Source organism: Manis pentadactyla, chromosome 11 (genome assembly GCF_030020395.1).
Source record: "Manis pentadactyla isolate mManPen7 chromosome 11, mManPen7.hap1, whole genome shotgun sequence".
Lineage (NCBI taxonomy): Eukaryota > Metazoa > Chordata > Mammalia > Pholidota > Manidae > Manis > Manis pentadactyla.
In genome coordinates this window covers 8,917,386-8,939,507 of record NC_080029.1, presented here as the reverse complement: position 1 = coordinate 8,939,507, position 22,122 = coordinate 8,917,386, and the positions used below count along the sequence as shown (strand labels likewise).

The 22,122-nt window shown below is 44.9% G+C and overlaps 1 protein-coding gene across 1 annotated transcript in view; it reads left to right on the top strand.

Moving 5' to 3' along the window:
• TUNAR (TCL1 upstream neural differentiation-associated RNA) overlaps positions 1-19,899 on the top strand; it is a 47,406-nt gene extending 27,507 nt beyond the window's left edge. Inside the window, exon 3 of the mRNA XM_057488164.1 lies at positions 19,519-19,899. Coding sequence (XP_057344147.1) covers positions 19,519-19,704 — 186 coding nt within the window. The 3' untranslated portion in view covers positions 19,705-19,899. The remainder of the gene's footprint in view (positions 1-19,518) is intronic.
• The last annotated feature ends 2,223 nt before the right edge of the window (positions 19,900-22,122 follow it).

The window sequence follows — 22,122 nt, the reverse complement described above, 5'->3', positions numbered from 1 at the left end:
TCAGTTGCGGGAGCCTCCCAGCGCTGTCTGTGCCTTTGGAAGCCTTGGGTCTTCCCAGGGGCATTCGGAGATGGGGACGCACAGGTGCTGGGGGCTCATGAGACGGGGTGGAGAGGCCCGCTTCTTAAAAGGACTTTCTGGCCACGTCCCTCTCGTGTTCTAGGTAGATGGCTCAGCGTGGAGTCAGAACGCAAAGAGCAGAGTCTAACCGCCCCCTCTTGCCCAGAGGGAAGGCCCACATTGCTTCCCACTCACCTCAGGCTCTTCTGGGTCTGATCTGATCAAGGTCCTCAAGTTGGAGTTCCTTAAGAAAGATTTTCCCTGTGGGACTCAGGAGGGAAAGAAAGAACCTATATTTTCTCAGTAAATGTCCTTTATTTGCAACTCTGAGCTACAAAGAGTGGCATTGGAGAGAGGGGGGAATGTGGGCTGGGCACCCGGTACGTGTATCGCTTAGATACAGGAAGGCATCACCTTCCACTTTGTAAACAAGGAAACTGAGGATCAGGGATGAGTGAAGGGAGGGAAGTTTGTGGCCACTTGCTGGGAAGCAATATAGCAGGGCACCTGGGAGTGTGGGCTTGGGGCTGGATGTGTGGGTCGGAATCCCAGCGTTCTTACACCCGCCAGCTGTGGGACCTGTGGTGAGGTGCCCCTCCCCTCGCCGGCCCCACTTTTCCCATTTGTCAAATGTGATGGTGGTGCCTCCCTGTCTTCAGTTGCTGGAAGGATTAAAGTTGTCAGTGGATATGAAGTGCTTGGAACGCTGCCTGGCCCCCAGAAAGTGCTCAGTAACCTAGGGGCTCTGCCGGCAGCCCTCAACGTGTCCGAGATTCCTTATTTAGCAGGAAGTGGCACAGCTGGATGGTCCGTGTGAGGCATAGCCACACACAATGCCCAGAGGCCCCACCTGATTCTCGAGATCTGTGAGAACTTGCAACTTGAGGTACGAGGATCCCAGAGTGAACCCCAGCCCTGCACCATATACACATGCACGGTGACCCATGTTGGACATCATCACAGATGCAGCGGGCTCAGTCCCTTATCTGGCTCATGGTCTCTTCTGTTCCCTGGGGAATTATGACCCCTGCTGCAGCGATGAGAAAATGGACGTTCATGATCTTCACTGCTTCCCCAGAGGGCTCTGCTTGCCTCTTTATCTGTCAGATTCTGCTGGACGCATTTGCTGCTGCATGAAGAAGAAAATCTTTCTCCATCAGGATCACAAACAAATGTGTCTTTCAGCCAGTGTCCCGTTACTTGTCGCTGTGAAGCCAACCTAAAACTTGGTGGCTTGAAACAAAAGTTACTGCCCCGTGTGGTTCTGTGGGTGGACTGGGCTCAGCCGGGCGGTTCTCCTGTGCAGGAGTCAGAAGGTGGCCAGGGCGGGAGCACGGAAGCTCCTCTGCTCAGGTGTCTGGTGTGTGCTGGCTGGCACAGCCGGAGGCTGTTGGGCATCTCTCTCTGAGTTCCTGTCCACCCGGCTCGCCTGGGCTTCCTCACAGCAGGCAGGCTCAGGGTAGGTAGACTTCTTACACGGTGTCTGGTTTCCCTAGAGTGGAGTGTTCCTGCCGGAAGTGGAAGCCGCCAGACCTAACAGGGCTGGACGCAGAAACCGCACATGATCACTGCCACTGTGCTGTCGCCCAAGGGGCCAAGACACAGGTGCGCACCTTCATAGGGGAGCGGGTCAGAAGGTTTGTGGCCATCTCTTGGGGAGAGGGGCTTGGCAGACTCAGGGGTCCATGTGGGTTTGACATAATGTGGGTTCTGCTGGGTCCCTTATTATAATGGATCTAGGGCCTTGCCTGATGCACTTAGGGACATGGTCTGGGTGATTGGCTTAGGCCATGACCTGACTTTGAGGAGCTGGAAGAAGTCAGTCTAGCATACAGAGGCCAGGCAGGCAGTTGACATCCAGGTCCATGGGCCACTGGGCAGCAGGGGACATGTGTGATGATGTGCAGAGCTAAGGGTCTGGGAAGGGTAAGGCGGACACAGGCGGGATGGAGGGAGACAGGCAGCCTGTTCCCCAGTCCGGGGACAGAGCAGGCAGGGTTCTGGAGCAGGACACTGCCCCCTGGAGGATGGGGGACAATGGACGTGGACAGCCTAGCCCCAGCGTTGCCAAGCAGGCTTCTGAACAGGAGCTCAGAACCTGTTCTCAGCCAGAGGCCTGGTGCTAGGAAGGGGCCACAGGTCTGTGCTGGCAAAGCCCAGGTGTCACCCCCAAAACACAGAATCTGAGGTAACTGGAGCCCAGGACCCATGGGACAGCCCCTGAGAGATGGTGGCCTGGGATCCTGATTGCTTCTGAGAGCCGGAGTGGGCAGGGCCTGCAGAGGGGTCAGGGAGGTGGAGGGTACTCACAGGGCCTGACTATAGACCCCTTTCCCCTCAGGATACCAGCCCTGGCTGAGGATGTTCGACAGAAAGTCCCATAAGATCCCTGGAGTTTTGGGGGGTCTCTGTAACCAAGGACTGACCCAGCACCGGTAACCAAAGACCTCTGGAGGTTCTGGTCCAAATCCAAGACGCCTTAACATCTGCCACCCTCCCACTCCCCACAGAGGGATTCACACTTAAGTGAACCCTGAGTAGGCCTCGCAAAGGCCTGGTGGGTGGACATAAGCGTTTGTGAAATAATCGAGTAATGAAGTTTAGCATTACCTCTTTTCTCTAAAAAAATACCCAAACCAACTAATTTAGACTATAGAAATGCTGCAGAAATAGTTCAGAGGTTCCCCTCACCCAGTTTCCTCTCAAGTTCCCATCTTGGTGAGCAGAGTGCAGTTAGCACACCCAGACAGTGAACGTTACCACACAGTGCTGCCTCCTGAGCATAGCCCTTATTCAGAGGCCACCAGGATTTCCACCAGTGTCCTTTTTCCAATCCAGGATCCCACCCAGGATCCCCAGTGCTTTGGTTGCTGTCTCTAGTCCCCTCCAGGTTGTAACAGTCCCCTGGTCTTTCCCTGTCTCTCCTACCCCTGGCCCTGTTGAAGAGTGCTGTTTGGTCATTTTGTGGAGTGTCCCTCAGTTTGGGCTTGTCTGATGTTTCATCAGGAGTGGACTGAGGTTGTGCATTTTGGCAAGAATCCCACAGAGGTGATGTTGTGTCCTGTTCAGTACCTCCTTTTGGGGGTTCATGGTGTCTGTGTCATATCACTGATGATGTTGACCTTGGTACTTGGTCAGGGTGGTGCCTGCGGGGCTTCTGCGCTGTAAAGTTCCTGTCTTTCCTCGGCAATTAATAAATTCTTGGGAGAGATACTCTGAGACCATGTAAATCCTGTTTCTCCTTAAGCTTCCATACTTTTTTTTGCATCCATTGGTGGATCTTGTTTACAACAGTTACTATTGTTATATTTGTACAATGGTGATCTGTCTCCCTATTTCCTTCTACATTTATTACTTGAAATTCTACTATAAGAAAGAATGGGCCCTTCTGCCCCATTTATTTATTTATGTGATTATTTAAATCAATATAGACTCCTGGATATTTATTTTACTCTGTGAGTTATAATCTAATACTGTGGTTATTTATTTTCTTGCTCAGTTGTTTCAGTTTTGATCTAATATTAGGAGTGACTTCAGTTTTGCACATGTGTTTTTGACCAGCCCCATTCCCCATGCTTCCTTTTTTAGGCACTTCCTTACTTTCTGGAATCATGGGATGTTCAAAGCTCATCTTGTATGTTCTCTTCCCCAACCCTGCAATCAATCACTTCTCCAAGGAGCCCTGGCTCCTTTCACTGGAGAATGGTATATAGAAACCAAGATTTGGGTGTTAGGTGTGCTCATCACCACTGGGCATCATTGCTTTTAGGCCCTGTTAGTGGGCAGAGCTGGGAAGGGCATGGGTATGCACTCACACACGCATGCACAGTCATCTGTATTTATGGATCTGCCTATCTGGATGTATATTAAAGCCATGAGTTATACTGATATCCCCTGGATGTATATTAAAGTCTTAAGTCTATACTGATTATCTCTAGTTCCAGTCCAACCACATAGGGCTCATTTTTGCCTTCTACCCTTTCTTTATGTATAACGTTTTTCTCCAACAGTGATAAACCCAACCCTCATTAGCTCAAATATGTTTGTTTAACTCGAATATATAGTTTAGTGGTTTCAGAACTGCTAACCCATACCCCTGCAAGAAACATATTTACTAAATAGATGTCAGCATTTATGCACTTCTTGTCTTCAGCCTTACACTTTCAAGTCTGAACTGTTTTCCAAAGTCAGTTAGGCTAGCTCTTTTCTTTCCCACTCCCTTCAGTGTGGGTATGCTATTTATTTGTAATAGTTGGCCCATTGGTTAGTGTTCACATTGCATCTTGGATTTCCCTCACATCTTGGTTGTTTTCAGTTATACTTTTATGTGTTTATGAAGGGCATGCAGAATATTACAATGCTTCTAAGGCAGATCTGTACCAACAGATACGCTCAGAGTCATGTCCCTCCTGCCACCCCATCCAGTCCCTCCTTCACTCCCCGACTTTCAGTCCTCTCCTCTAGCCTACCAGTCTCTTTCATTTCTAATTTGCTCTTCCTATATTTCTTTTGCACAAATAAGATTATATATTTTTAGAGCTCCTTTCTTATATGAATTGTAGCACATCATAAGGACTCTTCACTCTCTGCTTTTTAATTTAATAGTATGTCCTGGAATTCTCTCCAAATCAGCTCAAGGTGCTCTTCCCTCTCCTTCTTTACAGTTGTGTAGTACTCTATTATGTGGGTGTTCAGATTTTATTCAGCCTCTCTCTTATGTCTGGGTATATAGGTTGCCTCACATATCTTTACATTTGCAAATAATGCTGCAGTGAATAACTTGCACGTATGTTTTTGTAGGGCTTGGGGTTATCTTCAAGGTAGAGTCTAAGGAGTGGGTTGCCACTTTGGTGGGTAGATGCTTATGTAGTTTTTTTAGGTGTTGCTGGACTTCCCCTCCAAGCTTTCCCCTCAAGTTTTAGTAAATATTTGTGCGTCTATCCTGAGTCAATTACAGATAAGGACTGGGGAAGGGGGGATGATGTGTTAGGTGATACAGCTTGTTAAGGGCCAAGCTGGAACCCAAATCCAGCTTTCCAGAGCCCCAGGCTCCTTCCCTAGTTCCTGTAGTCCTGGAATTTGGGGTGGGGTCTCCTGGCGGTCGGGGTGTGTGGCCCAGCAGAAGTAGCAGGCAGGTGGATGCAGCATTTCCGGTGGGCTGGAGGGCCATACTGCAGGTGTGCGCCTTGTTCCCACTGCTGGGGTTAAGCAGCCTTGCCACAGACCCACCTGATGCCTTGTGTTCCTCGGGGGAATCTAGGCTTGTAAAATTCATTTTTCCCTCAACTAAAAGCTGTTATCACCTGAGCAAGAGAAATACTGATTAATTTACCCTTAAGTGTTAGTACAGGGAGCTGTTTTTTTCTCTTTGTATCAGTGTTTGCATTTTTCTTACTTAACATGCAGCAAGTTACGCCTCCTTTTCATCAGACTTCAAGATGGGAAAGGATGGGAAAGTCCCCTGTATCTCCTCCTCTGGGTCCATGCTCTCCTTGGACACACAGACAAACTGAGCCTGGGGTAACTGCCCAGGCTCTTCCCCAGAAGGTGGCAGAGCAGGAAGGTGGGTACTAGGCTGTTCTGTGCTCTGAGGACCACACTTGCAGGTGTCGCCCTTTCTAGATGGTGGGCAAGGTGAGGGAGATGCCAGGAGCTGCTAGAGCAGGGGGCGCTATCTCTGCTCTCAAGGCTGATGACCTTTCACTCTCCCCACGCTGCATTCCCCTGCTCCCCCCCACACTCACTAGCCCAGCCTGCCTGCTCTGGCTGACCCCTGCTTGGGGAACCAGAAAAGATGGCACACTCGTCTTTGTATAGTGAGGTCCAGCCAGGTGGGCTGGACTAGACTGTCCCCGTCAGCCATTCAGCTGCCTTCCTGCCGTTCCCTTCCATAACCTGGAAGCCAGGCCTGCCCAGTCTCACTGGGGTCTGTCTCTTTATTCATTTACTCACTGACTTGGTACACTGAGCACCACTGGAATTTCAGGCCAGGCACAGGGGCAGGGGGACATGGAGATGAATCAGACTCAGGCCCATCGCTCCTGAGGAGCTCACAGCTGAGTGGGAAAGGATCCAGATAAAGGGGGTAGTTACAGAATCGGGCAGTGCTCAAGTGCAGTCTGCAGTAGGCCTCCTGACATCAAGAAGAGGTCCCTGGAGATGCTGTTACCCAGGCCAATCCTGGAAGGCTGAGCAGCAGTTGTCCAAGCTAAGAAGAGAGTGTGAACAAATGCACTGTGGTGGAGGGCAGAGTGAGGTGCTGGAGGCCAGGACTGAAGTGTGGGGGCATGTGAGGACAGGCAGGAGATGCAATGGTGGGCAGTAGAGTCAGCTACTGGGGTCAGTCCTGACTTAGTTGATGGCGCATTCTTTTTTATTCACTGCTATATCCCTGGTACCTACCGCAGCACCTGACATGTGGCAGGTGGTCAGTAAATAATGAGTCTTAATTTTTTATCTCTGAAATACGAATGACACTTATTTTGTCTGTGCTTCTGCTGCTGTATGCCTATACTCTGGAATATAGTAGGTGCTTAATAAATATTTGACAAGTGACTGGCTGGCTGGATGATGACCTAGTGCTTGACTTGTACCTTATCTAATTAACAACTATGATTATTGTCATTATATATAGCTGAAGAAGTAGTTACTGCCCACTACTAAATGTCCCCATGTGCCAAGCTTGGTCCAGCATCATCTTGGCAGTTAATGAAGGCCAGCACTCTACTTGTTAATAATAATAATGATGACAGCTATTAATTAATATATATCATTAAAAATTAAATATTAGTGATATATATAAATAATAACGATAGTAGCACTATACTTGTTGTTAATAATAATAATGAGCAGATTAAATGCTTTAAAAATCTTCTCTGTCTCCAGTGGCTTTTTGGACCTCCTGGGAGTAAATTCTAGTCACCAGGTTTATCCTGACTGCTATCTCCCTAAGTAGCCATCTCACTTTTCCCCTCACTGGATCATGAGGTCCTTGAGGGCCAGAGGCCTTGTCTTCTATTTGCTTAGGACTTGACTTGGCATGGGTGCTCAGGGACTATTCATTGGAAGCCCAGGCCTCAGGTTCCCAAAGGGATGCTGTGTTTGAAGTGACCACGGAGGTCTCTTCTCTAGGGAGAGTTTGATGCTTCCTTAATGCTCAGGCATCACCCACTGGGTTTATCCTCTGGCATTTCTGAATTGCCAGGCAGGAGCTCATCCTTACAAATAAGATCGGAATGAACCTTCCTCATCCTAAAATATGGAAATGTTCTCGAGGCAGAGAAATACGTGGAATTACAATTGAGCCTGAGCCACTTCAGAAAGAATTTGGATGAACTGGTCCCTGCCCTCGTCTTGAATGCATGGTACCTTTTAGCATGTGGGGGAGCAGATTTCATTCCAATACTGGCATATTTTGAAGAATGAGTGTCAACTAGCATTCAGGAAAACTGAAGCCAACTCTTTTCAGCCTGCCATATTATAGAAATGCTGTCGGAATCTTTACAATTGGTCCATCTCATCTGCAACAGCACTTCCTTTCTGGCTCAAATTCCAACCTCTCAGATGAGACACGCTGACACAGACACGTCCGCTTGCACACAGGCACTGAACACTCTGTTCTTGTCACCCTCATGTGAGGTTTTCCAAGGACTGTAGGAAAATGGAAGCACTTGGAGTCTTCTTGATTTTCTTTATATATGTGTGTGTTTGAACATGCTAAAGGTAAATAACTAGCTACATTAATGATACCTAAAGGTAAATTAAATAAATATATAAATACATAAACATATATAATATATAGTAACTATATTATATATTTATTATATATGTAATAGCAAATAAATATAAATAGATAACTACATTACAGAAAATTTCTGAAAATTCTTCTCCAGGCATTTTTTTCCTATACAGGTAAGGTTTTAAAAATACGACTCATAGTCCTGAGTGGTCCTGAACTTAACATCCTGTGTTTGCCCTTATCATAGCCTGGCTTCTTCCTTTAGTGATGTGGTCTGTCAAATCATTTTTAACAGCTGTACAAATGTTTCAGCGGGTCATAAGCCCATAGCTTTTCCATCCCCTGTTTATTATTGATCATCAAGTAGCTATGGAAGGAAAGGTCTGTGACTCTTAGTAAGTGGCTCTGAGAAATTGGTATAGAGAGGGGACCCCACAAGAAGCAGTGGAGGCAGACAGTGCTAGGACCCAGTGTGGATTCCTAGGACTGGACGTCTCCTGTCTAGCTTCTTTCTGGCAAGATCACTGACCTAGTAGACCTAGAAGTCCCAGCTGGACTTCACAGTACCTTGTAGAAGAGATGCAGAAATGTAGGCAGGAGACAGAATGATGTTCTAGAACAACAGAATGATGGCACCAGAAGAATTCACACTAACCTGGAATCCTGGTCACGAACTGTTAAGGGAGTCACCTAGACAACAGTATGGAGGCGTGCACATCCAGGTGGTAGATTATCTGAAGCTTGGAGGAAGTGATGGGTAGACAGACAGGACCATCAGGAGCCAAGGTGGCCTCACAGGTGGCCCAGCAAGCAGAAGTCAGGCAGCAGAAATGTAATGCCAGCCAAATACACAGCCCCGTCCTTGGGTTCAAAACGTTCACTTCCTTCTACAGGAAGGGAGCAGGGTGGCGTTGCAGCATCATGAATCCACAGCGAGGTGGGGCAGCCCCAGAGCCAGTGTGGCCCCAGCAGTGTTAAAGGGTGTGCTGCATTAGAATGAGGGGGCAGACAGTCCTGCCCTGTCTGGCCGGGATCCTTCCTTTCCTGGAGTGACATTTTTCTTATGCATGCTGTGACGTTAGGAGGGGCCCTTCCAGGAGAGGGATCATGGTTAGGAGGGGCTACATGGACAAGTACGGAATAGGCAGCATTTAGCTGGAGAAAAGAAAGCTCCTGGGGGCTTGAGAATGAACCTCTATCATCATCATCACCTTCACAGTCACCATCATCATGATCCTCATTATCGACATCATGACCCTCTTCATCCTCATCTTCATCCTCATCATCCTCACCACCACCATCATCATAGTCGTTATCATCCTCCTCCTCCTCTTTATCACCATCATCACCACCATGTAATCATAGTGCTGCCAGTCACTGAGCTAGGCAATCGACAACCACTATCTTAAATTTTACAAGCTGATTATTACTCCATTTTACAGATGGGGAAACTCCCATCTCAGAAAGAGGAGGCATCTCGCCCAAGTCACACAGCTGGTAAACCATGAGCCAAAATTGGATCCTGGTTGTATTTGACACCAGAGTTGTCATTTCTTCCCACTCTATGTCAATTTTTCAAAAACTGAGGTGTTGCCTTGCAGAGGACAGGGAGGCCTTCTTTTTGTTCATTATAGAAGTGATTCCAGCAGGTGAAAGCTACAGTGAGGATTTTTAAAGCAAAGAACTTCCCTGACTGAGCTGTTGGCAGGTAGAATAAGCTGTCCTGACAGGTGGTAAGTTCCAGAGTGACAGGTGGTATTCAAGAAGCACTTAGAAGAGTTCCCCCAGGATGAATCCAGAGGTCAAATGAGGAAGCCAACAAAAAAAACTTCCTGTCTCTTCTGTACCAGTAAAACTTTTGGGGTTGCAAGCAGCAGATATTGATAAGAAATGGGTTCTCCCTGCCTTAAGCAGAAATATGCTACTTTTGCAGGGATAGGAGATAATTCACGGGGTAGAAGGAAACGGTGAGCTGAACTTTAAACAGGGTAAAAACCAGGCTGGCTCCAGGCATCCAGGGGGCAGCAGCCAATGGGATCTCATTTCAGCACCATGGCTGGGTGAGCCAGCACTTAGAGTGGCCCCTGCTTCCCCCAGCAGCCACCTAAGACTGAGTTCCAGAGAGGTCTGCTGGGTTTAGCCTGGATGCAGGCCCATCCCCTGACACATGACCCACTGCACCCACTGAGAAGGGCTGCTTTCCAGATGAATATCAAGATGTTGACACTGAAAGGCATAGGTGCTGGGCAATGCTGGTGGAGAACGCCCCCGGGTACCTTCCGGCCCTGACCAGCTGGAATCCAGGAGCCACACTGAGCCCCAACTTCTGCTCAGGGCTTTTCCTGGTTGCCCTGCAACCTCCACACCCAGCGCCACACACTCGTGGCTTAGTTTCCAAGACATACAACTTCCTTAGGCAAACTATTAAAGCCTCATGAGTGTGTGTATCAAAAGCAGTCCAGTGGAGGGCCAGCTTGCTGAAAACCATGTCCATCACCTTGGCATTCTTGGGGGGCTCTGTCTTTGCCAAAAGTGTGGCCCCCTTCCTGGTTATAGCACCAGAGCCTCCTTTGGCATTTGGTGTAGCACTCAGCCCCTCCAGGGTTTAGAATCTGTTGTTTTTAATTCATTTGTTTTTATTATCAATACTGTTTTATTAACAAATCAGTTATTCAGTTGTAATAATTAGTAACCCATTAATCTATTAATTATTGAATAGATAACAAGCATATTTAGAAAATGATTGAAGAAAAGCATCCATGTACCCGTCACCCAGCTTAAGAAAGGCTCTTCCCCTGCTCCAACCACTTCTCCTCTCCACTTAGTAGTAAGGGCTACCCTGGCCCTGTGTTTATTATTTTCTTGCTTTTCTTTATAATTTTCTTATGTTCATATCTCTTTTTTTTTTGAAATGAGAGATTTATTTATAAAACATATAGCAAAGGACCAGTATTTAGAATACATAGAAAACTATTACAAATCAGGAAGAAAAAGAATGGCAATCCTACAGAAAAAAGGGTGAACAATTTGAACAGACACTTCACACAGAGGAAATCTACATAGCTAATAATCACACAGAAGAGTGCTCAACTGCACAAGTCATCAGAGAAATGCAAATTAAGTACAAAACGGTATACCATTGTACATCCATCAGATACTCAGAATTTTTAAAGTCTGCCAACATCAAGAGTTGGGGAGAATGTGGAGTACTCTCACCTAGTGCTGCGAGGAGTAAAAATCAGCGCCCCTTCGGAAAGCAGTGTGGCATTAACCAGTAAAACTGAAGTTATGCATCTCCTAAATACTTGGAGAAACTGGTATGCCAGGAAATATGTTCAAGAATGTTCACAGAAGCTTGGTTCGTAGTAACTACAAGTCAGAAGTAATCCAAATGTCCTCCAATAGTAGAACGGATAAGCAAGTTGTGGATATATTCAAATGAAATACACAGCATTGAAAATGAACAATCCATAGCTGCTGGCAAAACGGATTGCTCTGGAGGCAAAAATGGATTGTTCTCACAAACAAAACCTTAAGTGAAAGAAGCAAGATACAAAAGAAAACACACTGTATGATTTCCCCTTACATAGATTTCAATAACAGGCTGAATAACATTAACAGGATGAGACTCCTTTTTTTAGTGTGCATACATAGGTGGTAAGATTCAGAGACAAGGAACTCATCACCCCAAAGGATAGGATGGTGATTACTTCTAAATGTCAGGGAGGAAATAGAAATTGGAAAAAAAAACCACAGAGGACTTATGTAGTGTTGACAATTTTCTATTTCTTGATCTGAGTCATAGCTAAAAGAGTATATGTTTTTAATGATTTATTTAAGTGTGCATCTTTTATGTGATTTTTCTGATTTTGAATCTATGTCATATTTTATAATTAAAAAAACAAGAAAAGGTGAAAAAATAAACATGATGTTTTTGAGGAAGTACTAGTAGGTCAGGAAAATTAGTGTTTAGAGTACAATAGAGCTAAGACTGGGCAGGTAGTCAGATGTTTAGTATCTCAAAGCCTTTTGAAGTGCTACACAATAAGAGTGTGCAAAAATTTCTAAATAATGTCCATACTAAGCCTACAGCAAACATGTATGTCTAGACTATTCCCCCAACCTTCCAAGTTCATAAGAAACATCCCTAAGTGAGGCGAAGGAAGGAGAGAGAAGGGGAGGAAAAGTTGCAGAGAGAGACTTTGTATTGGTCTGAGACGACTCTCTAGTTTCTGATTTCTGTCCCTCATGAGGCCTGGCTGTAATTCTTGTTCTTGAGTTCCAGGGGATATCCTGTATCATATATTTTTCTGTTTTATTTATATTTACGTTTAGGTGGTTTTTCTTACTAGCAGGAATTATAACTGAAATAGAGAAATACAGGTAAACACTTGACCTATTAATTTTAAAAGTCAAACAAAAACACAAGGATTATTATGTGTTCCTTTCCTGATTATTAACATATTAGGTAAAAATCAGGCTTTTTATTCATAAGAAATTCTGAAGATACTGTAAAAGATAATAATACTCATTTAAATGGTCTACCATCACTTTTCTTTAACTTACCCTCAAAGCATGGTGCTCTTGTGCTAATAACAGTCTTAGTTCTTTGTGTAGTGTTATGACCTCCAGAAACTGTCCCTGTAAAGCCATTAGAAGTGAACAAAGTTGTGCAAGATTCATATTTATAAGTTCAGCCAGTACATCAGGATGTTCTAGTTCCTTAACTTCTTCACACCGCTCAGCAAGTCGAGCTTCTACTCCATTTCCTCCAATTCCTGTGCAATGCCTTGAAGGCCAGCAGCAAAGTGGCACAAAGTGTGTATTGAAAATGATAGGCATGATGTAGGAAGGCGTCTGCAATGACGAAGCTGCAACCGCCAGGCACTGACTGTTCCGTGTAGTTAATACCAAAGACCACACTTTCAAGAGAAGGAACCAAAGAATCTTTGTTTTGTGCTGGTACATTTCTATTTAACCAAGTAGTCTTCACAGGGCGAGGAAAGTTTATTAGTGGCTGGTGTGGTGCCACCAACGATGTGTGGGCTGTGACAGACACAACAGGAAGGTGGATATAATCAAACATAACATTAACATGACGACGAAGGTCCCTGTGGAGGCTAAAGTGCAGCTTCCATGTTCGGCTACTTAATAGTTGCAAAGCGTTCAGATCATCTGCTGAATAATCTCAATCTATGAAGTGTAGATCCAAGGATAACAGAAAATTCATTTCCTCAAAGGCTTCTTCAATCTTTTTTTTCATCCAACATTTTAACTTTGAAGATCTTGACATCATTATAACAACCTCCTCATTTTTATATAGAATTTGAAATGTTTTACTGCAAATCCGGGAATCATGAACTGAAGCTGGAAAAGCTAAAGTCATACCTGCTGCGTGTAACAAAGTAGCTTCTCTTCTGTGGGGAACTCTTGGTGGAATTTTCATAGATGCACGAATCTGGTAAAAACCTCTGAAATAAATCCACATTGTAGAACTTGTTTAGCTCCACTGAGAATTCTACCATTGCTTGAACTTCAGTCATATTTGTTTTATAACCAGAAGACAAATGTGATAACAGCACCTCTGCTGATGAAAACTTCATCTTAACATCATTAAATAACCAATCTTGTACTTCCAGCTAGTGATTCTTCTTAAAAATATATTGTCCCCCCTGACGAGGTGAGGAAGAATTTATTGTTTGTGGACTGCTTCAAGATTCTACAATAAAACACAAAATCCAGTTGATCTTCAGCCCTCTCTCTGGTCGGACGGAGGAGCGTGTAGTCCTGCTGGAAGAAGATGGCCCTACCCAGGGCAGCACCGTCCAGCCTCGGGCCCCCTCACTTCGCCATCGCAGCCACCGCAACAGAGGAGCCAGTTCGTCACCACTGCTCAGCGACGGGCCCAGCGCAGGCAGCCTCACGTTCATATCTTAAATAGTATATTGTTAGGGTCTCCATGCTTCTGAACTTCATATACAGGAAAACATCCTTCATGCAGTGGTTTGAAGCATGCTTTTTCACACAATATCATATTAGCGATCTATTCATGCTACTATTCATGCTGTGTTGCAGCATTTCATTCCTTTCCATCTCTGTAGGAATACATGCCGGCAGATCCAGGCCACCGTGGATGGACATTTGTGTTGTTACCAGCATGCTACTAACCCCTGACATTGCTGTTGTGGGCATTCTCGGCTGTGAATCCTGGTGCATAGATGCAGGTGTATTTGGGGGTGTGCTCCGAGGTGAAATGGTAGCATGGTAGGCCACCAGGGAGTGAGTATGGTCAGCTTTGCAAGGCGATGTCATCCTGTGTTCCTAAGTGACAGTAGCCAAGTTGTACCCCTGCACCTGGTGTCTAAGAGTCCCTGTTGTTTACAGACTTTGTCAACACTGGTAATTCCATTGGATTTTCTAGCTCTCAGCGATCTGATGGCTGTTGGGTGGTCACTCGTTGTGTTTTAATTTGCATTCCTCTGGTCGTTGAGGTTTAGCTTCTTTATGGTTATTTGCCCTCTTTGAAGTGTCTGAACATGGGTTTTGCCCAGTTTTCTACTGGAAGTTTATCATTTTCTTACTGACTTGACACTAACATAATACATATGGTATATGTAGTATATATATATGATATATATATTTCTCAGTTTATGGCTTAACTCCTCACTTTTCTATGATTTTTTTATAAACATCAAATTGTTACTAAATTTATTAACATTCTCCTTTATAGTTTGAGCTTTTATGTCTTAAGATATTCTCTACCCCAAGGTAAATACACTCAACAGTGTCTTCTAAAAGTTCTTAAGTTTACACAGTTGTCTATAATCTATTTGTAATTGGTAAAATATTGGTTTGAATTCTTTTTTTTCTTCATACGGATACTTATTTATCCCAGCGCTGTTTAGCCAAGGGCTCATTTCCCCCATTTGTCAACAGGGTCTGTGCATGTGTAGCTCTGTTTCTGTTTCCATTCTTTTGGCCTATTTGTCTAAGTTTTAATTACTTAAAGAAGTATAATAATTCTTGATGTCTTACAAGGCAGGTCTCCTACCTGATTCTCCTTTAATGAATATCTTGGCTGTTATTATTGCTCTGCACCTTGATATAAATTTTAGAATCACCCTGTCAAGTAGCTCCAAAAACTCTGTAGAAACTTGGACTGGAACTGCAGTGAATCTATAGAATGGCTTTAGGAAAAGCTGATGTTTTTAATATATTAAATCTTACATTCCATGAAGATGGTATATCTCCCTTCCTTTTTATGTAGGTCTAGTTCTATGTCTGTTAGTAAGATTTTCTAATATTCTTTATAAAGATTTTATACATTTTTGTTAGATTTATTTCTAGATACTTTTGTATTTCAGATACAACTGCAGATGCTGTCTTTTTAAAACGAACATCTTTATTGAGATATCTACAAACCACAAAATTCACTGATTTAAAATTCACAGTTCAGTGCTTTTAGTATATTACCGGAATTGTGCAAATAATACCAAATCTGAGATTAGAGTATTTGCATCACCTAGAAGAAGTGCTTTTCCCATTAGCAATCTCTCCCCATTCCCCTCCACCCAGCCCCTGGCAGGGTGGATTGAATGAATGAGTGAGTGAGTTAATGGATTTATGCCTGTGCAGCAAGCTGTATGTTAGACATTGTCCAGCCACAGCCTTTGCCTTTTATTTTGTTTGGTTTTTCCTCCCATCTGTTACTGACCTGGTCTCCATGCTAATCTCCCAATTCTTCCATTCTCCTCCACCACTCTTAATCCTCCACACCCTGGCCAGATAACTTTTCCCAAGGAATACAGTGTTCTAAACACTTCTCTCCTACGAAGCCCTTGGTAGCTCCCTTGGGAACCCAGCTGTGCTTCTACAAGGAAATTCAAGTTGATGACTCAGGTGCCTTAGAAACAACAGTTTGGGATGCAACTCTATTGTGACTCAAAGGACTCTTCTGGCCCTTGATTTGCTGCAGTCCTCAGAAAGTGGACCTGATTATTCTCCTCCACTTCCTCCTGAGTCAGAGTTATCTTGGGTTAACTCAGGGAAGAGGCTAAATTAAGCCTTGAAAGCAGGCAGCCTCCATGACAGGCACTTTGCTTAGCTTGAGTGACTGCAATCATGGGGCTTTGGTTTCAAGGGCAGCACTAATTGTATCTCTTTAGACCAACCAAACTCAGTGATCTATTCCCTGCCCTCCAGAGACCAGGAGATGCTGATGCCTCCTCAGGACCCATTCATTCATTCAGTATCTCTTTCCTAAGTACCTGGCCCATGCCAGGCACCATGTTTATAGGTGGAAATGCTTGTTCTCTCAGGGCTGGAAGTCTAGCTAAGGAGACTATAAGAAACCAGAGACCCATTAAAGACATAACTGGTACGTGGTGTTCTAGATGTCTGTCCAGAGTGGAGAAGGGAGTCGATTTCTAAATTACTGATACCTTCTTATAACTGCAAAGGCTAGGAGTCACTCAAATAAAAGAGAGGATCAATCTAGCACTCACAAACAAGCAAGCAGATATAACCACTTTGAAAAACTGTTTAGCGGTATCTAGTAAAGCTGAACACATGCATACCCTACACCCCAGCAATCCCTCTCCTGGGTGTATGTAGCTAATAGGAAGTTTGCACACATATAATCTTTACATCCAAAGAAAATTTGCAAAAAAAATATTGAACTCTAATCAGTTTGTGCATGCTGTAGCATATAAGGGGAAGTATAACAATATTTGCAGTCTACTTTAAAATGCTCCCAAAAAGAAGTCGGATGGATAGACTCATAACAGGATATCTGATAAAGCAAGTACAGTAACAGTGATGGAATATAACTAGTGAGTATATGAACACTGTAAAATTATTTTCAGGTTTGGTATATGTTGCAAAAGTTCATACAAAATGTTGGGGAAAATGCATATATATGTTTGCCACCAACCATGTACAAGAATGTTCCTAGCAGCATAATGACCTCATACTGAAAGCAGCCAAAATGCCCATCAGCAGTAAAATAGATTCATGCATTGTGGGTCTGTTTTATAATGGGATACTGTTCACAATGAGAGTCACAGCTATGCACAGCAACACGTGTGAATCTCACCAGCAGAATGCTGGGGGAAACAACACTCAAAAGAGGACACAGCATACTATTCTATTTGTATAAAATTCACAGGCAAAGCTAACCTAGGGTGTTGGAAATCAAGATAATGGATTTTGGGGAGAAGGGAGAGAAGGATATTGAGTGGGGTGCCATGAGCCTCCTGGGGTACTGGAAGGTTCTGTTTCTTGATCTTGGAGCTAGCTAAATAGATGGGACACTTTATCAAACTTAAAGTTTGTGTACTTTTCTGTATGTGTATTATATCTTATTAAAATCTGTACTAGGAAAAAAAGAAAATGAAACAGATCCCACTAGAAGCTTTGCCTACCTGAGAAATGAGGATAGACACCCATGGTGGGCCTATCTAGTAAACCAAGCCATTCATTCACTTGTATGTACATGCGTGCTTCATTAATTTCCTGTTTTCTGTGACGGCTCGTTTCTCCTTCCTAAAGACATCTATTTACATATACTGTGTTCTGAATCCGGACCTGACTCTCTTGGGCATGACCCAGCCCTTTCAGGGTTCATGTGCCCTGAGGATGAGGCACGCAGACATTTCATTTTGCAGCCACATTCCCCACCTTCCTGCATACTTGTGATCTTTCCCAGGCAATTACCCTGAGATAACCTCTGACCCCTGTATAGTCAGGGTTCTCCGAGAAACAGAACCAATAAGATAATAGATGATAGATAGGAGGTCTGAAGATCTCCCGAGTGAGTCAGCAACCAAGAGACCCAGGAGAGCCGATGGTTTAGTTTCAGTAGGAAGACCAGCAGGCCCAAGACCCAGGAAGAGCTGATGTTTCAGTTTGAAGTAGAAGGCAGGAAAAAGCTGATGTCCCAGCTCAAAGGCAGCCAGGCAGGAGTTCCCTTTTACTCTGCCTTTTTGATGCATTTAGGCTTCCTAAAGCCTATCAGATGAGACCCACCCACATTAGGAAGGATCATTTGCTCTACTGAGTCTTCCAATTTAAATGGCAATCTCATCTAGAAACATCCTCACAGACACACCCAGGGTGATGTTTTACAAATGTCTGGGCACTCCATGACCCAGTCAAGTTGACAATTAAAATTAACCATCACGTCCCCTGAGCTCTAAAGGCTCAGCTCTCTGATGGAAGGAACGAGGAGGCCCTGGCCGGTCCTCGTCACATCCCACCAAGAAGACAGGCTGCCGCCGCCACAACTTGATCATTTTTACATGTGGTTTGGATTAGTAATCAATGAAAAAGAAGGCTTCAGTTGCCCACCAAGCCTCTGGATGGCCATGTTTATTATTTTAAAGAATAAAAAGAAGTTATTTTAGTTATTGCAAAATGCATCATACACACAAAAGAATCTCTGGAACATGCAGCTACAGTTTAAAAGATACAAACAAACACCCAGGAACTGCCTACGAGCTTAACAATGGAAAGTGGCAAGTGTATCAGAGGCCCCTGGGCTCCTCCCAAGTGGCTTCCCGCTCTGTCCTTGCCTAGAAGAGGCCCCTTGCTCTTCTGAGTTTTGTTGAAGCAATCCTATGCTGTTTATAAAAGTCAAAGTATATGTCTCTAAATAATGCATTTTTTGGTTTTGCCTATATTTTGAGCCCTGATGAATCGACTCACTATACATATTCTGCATCCTGCTTTTTCACTTTGTGTTGCATGTTGGGGCTTCATTCACGTCACATGTACCCTCAGTTCATTCACTTTGCTACAGTATAATATTCCATCAAAGGGGTGTGTCCTTTGCTCAGATCACATGTCCATCTGTTTTACTCTTGGTGCACATTTGGGCAGCTTCCAGTCCTTTGCTGTCACAAATGATGCAAATCCTGCATCTCCAGAGATTTCTCCAGGGTACATGCCCAACCCAGTTGTAGAATGTGCGTCTCTTTGCTTTCTCAGGTCATGCCGAGGAACTTTCAGAATGATTGTACCAGTTTACACCTCTGCTAGAGGCTATGCAAGTTTCTCATGGTGCTCTTCTCAGCGCCTCGCCATCCTCTCCATCTCAGTGCATCACCTTCCCCAAGTTCCACCCACCCCTGCCCACACTGCAGCCAGCGTGGGGTGTAGTGTGCAGTGTGCCAGGTGATCACCATGTGTGTGGTGGCAGCCGGTCTGCTCGGTGGGATGTGACAAGGACCAGGCCAGGGCTCCCTGGCTCCTTCTGCTCTTTATGCTCCAGGGTTGTGATGGTTAATTTATACGCTTTGTGCACATGTAAGACAGGACAGCACGCTTCTTGGGTGTGATCCAGCATATGAGTATGTGTAAAATTCATGATGGTGTGGGACAGTGCACGTTTTAGTTTGACCACTATTCAGTGGCCTCTGTTTCTCTTTGCTTCACGGAAATAGGAAAAACAAGCTCAGTAGAGTGGATGGCCCGGGCTGGATTCCTGAGCTAGTCTCTTTATTCCGATGTCGGCACATTCATCCTTGAAATTGATAAGCCATGCTCTGCCGTTTCTACACGGCAAGGGCAGCATGTCCCCGAGTTGGACCCCTGGGTATTTTCTCACTCCCACCTGTGATCTGGTGCCCAGGCATAAAATCCCCTCCCCGACCAGATCTGCCAGGCTACAGAGAGGATGCGTATCAATGATAATCCTTTGTGCTGCCTCTCTCCACTTACAGGTTAGCCTGGGGAGGAAGATAAAGCCATTTGCAACCAAGATGGTAATCACGAGTGGAAATGATGAAGACAGAGGAGGCCAAGAAAAAGAGAGTAAAGAGGAAAGTATCTTGGCCGTGCTGGGGATTATTGGGACCATTCTGAACCTAATCGTGATCATATTTGTATACATATACACCACTCTGTGAATGCCCGGAGGGTCCTTAGAGGCCTCGGGATGGTCCAAAGACGGGAGCCCTGTGTGTCGGCAGATCAGTGATTTGACACTCTGCAAACAAGCAGGCTTGAACTTCAAATGCACCTTCGAACTTCATAAAAGGTCACACAAATAAACCAATCCTGCTGCAAGGAGCAGACCCTAAAGCACAATGAATCCAACAAAACTCATTCACACAACAAGGAACTCAGCGTCTTTGGCAAGGGGCCCAAAAGAACACTCGGAAGACCAGCCTCCGGCGCCATCGGGGAGCAGATGGGTGCGAAAATTCGCTATCCCAGATCGCTGACGGATATCACGCATTCGAAAGGAGGAACAGGGCGGATGCAGCTCTCAGCAGCGTGTCTCAGGCGACACGCATTTCATCTTAACTCGATGAGCTGTTTAGTACGAAAAACCACAAGGGCAGTCTCTGACAGACATCCCATTCATCAAAAGTGTCCAACTATTTGATACCAGGGAGATAACTTATTTTTCTTTTTCATTGGCTTGACATGTGTATCTGTTCATATCAAGGTTTATAAATATATATTTTTTAATAAATGTGCTCTATTTTTTAGCATGAACCAAATATTTGGAGAGACGCTCCTGGATACATAGAGCTTTCCTTGGTTCTAACTGCTTCACCCCGTGGACCACCGATGTTCTGTTGTATTGTTATTCTAGTCCTGCTTCTCTCATCTTGCTTATTTTACCTTTTCTCTCGCTCTCTCTTTTTCTCTCTTTTTTGGTCTGAAGGACATTTTTCCATAATGCCAGCCATGGTCTTGGTGCATGCTTTAAGATTGTCCATTGAGCGGCTTTTTGTTGTTATATCAGAGATATAAAACGATCGTGGGCATGTGGACTTAGAAGCACTGTATCATTACTGAGAATTTTGCATGAACAAAGGCTGAGCGACAGATCAGCTTTAAAACAATGTCGAAAGGACTACCACTGAAGGAGAGCGCGGCTGTGTTTGCAGAACAACTGCGGGACAGAATATTCAGCTTCGTAGTGGCAGCATTATTATTTTATTCTTGTGACCATTCGTAGATCAGATTTTTAGTTTAATGGGCACATACCGTGGTAGAGGGCAAGAACAAGGAGAAAAGCTTAGCATTAGGTGCATAATTCCTTCCTCAGAGAACCACGTGGGATCCTTTTCAAAGTAGATGGGGTGTAAGTGACACCTGGCCTTCCCCTCTGTGAGAGCTCACCTGGGTGTTGCAGGCTGTAAGGACATCCCTGTGATGGGTGACTTTTCAAGAACACTAGAAGGGGATGGAACAGTCGCCCTAAGGATTGCTGTGCCTCTTAAAGCTCCTGGTTTACACCCACATGAAGCTGCTTCATCCTGGGCAGGGATAGTGGAACAAATACGAATTTGCCCTGTTCTCCCAGCTCCCTGAGAGAGGCCTTTGCCTGGCTATAGTGGCATGGCCTTAAAAAGAGGATCAGAATTCCTTCTGCCAGTGCCAGCCTTGCCCATGGGCAAGAGAAGAAACAGCCTGCCTGATAGGATTCAGATGATGCCCAGGAGGTCTCTACTGCCAGATCTCTCCCACCTCGTGTTGTCATATCTGAAATGTCACCATTAGAGAGTCATTTCTTAGGCTTCTTTAAGGGACCAGGCTCATTTATAAAGCCAATGCCCTTGAGCACCTGGCTCTGACATCAATTCGTCAGGTGTCTTCTTTTCCCCACCAGAAGGAAAGAAGCCGATGTGCATTTAGGGCCTACTGTGTGCATGGCACTATGCCAGACACTTTGTATTGCTGACTTCGCTGAATGCTCACTGTAACCAAGTGAGAGAGGGAGTCTTTTCCCCACATTGTAGAAGAAGAAAGAGATGAGGAAACTTCCCTGAGATCATGTGGCTGCTAGTGGTGAGTCAGGTCTCCAGCCCTGGTCTGCCTGATTCCTTAGCCCAGTGAGGGCCAGTAGGCTGCTGGAGGGAGGGAATGGAGAGGTGGGGACGTCACAGCAAAAGGCCCTCCAGGATCAGGACACAAGTCCAGTGACCTTGCTGAGGGACGGCTCTGCACACCTCCCTCTCCTTCCCCCATAAAAATAAACAATCCCTGGGAACTCCTTGAACACTGGCAGAATATCATACACATCGGGACGAGGGACAGAAGGCTGGTTAGAAATAAAATGGAATGTCCTGGGGAGGGAGCTGTCTAACAGGTTCTGTGTGATTCTAGAAAGACTGTATGAAAATTCTGAACAGTGAACAGAGTAAACAATAAAGGTGCAATGGAAAAACAACTTTGATGTCTTTTCTCAACATTGTGGTATATTAAAACTTCAGTGTCATTCCTTTGCCTGTACATATTTTTGTTTCATTAAAAAAAAAAATTGAAGGCAGCTCTGTTAAATGGAAACAGTGGTGTTCGGACCATTGAAG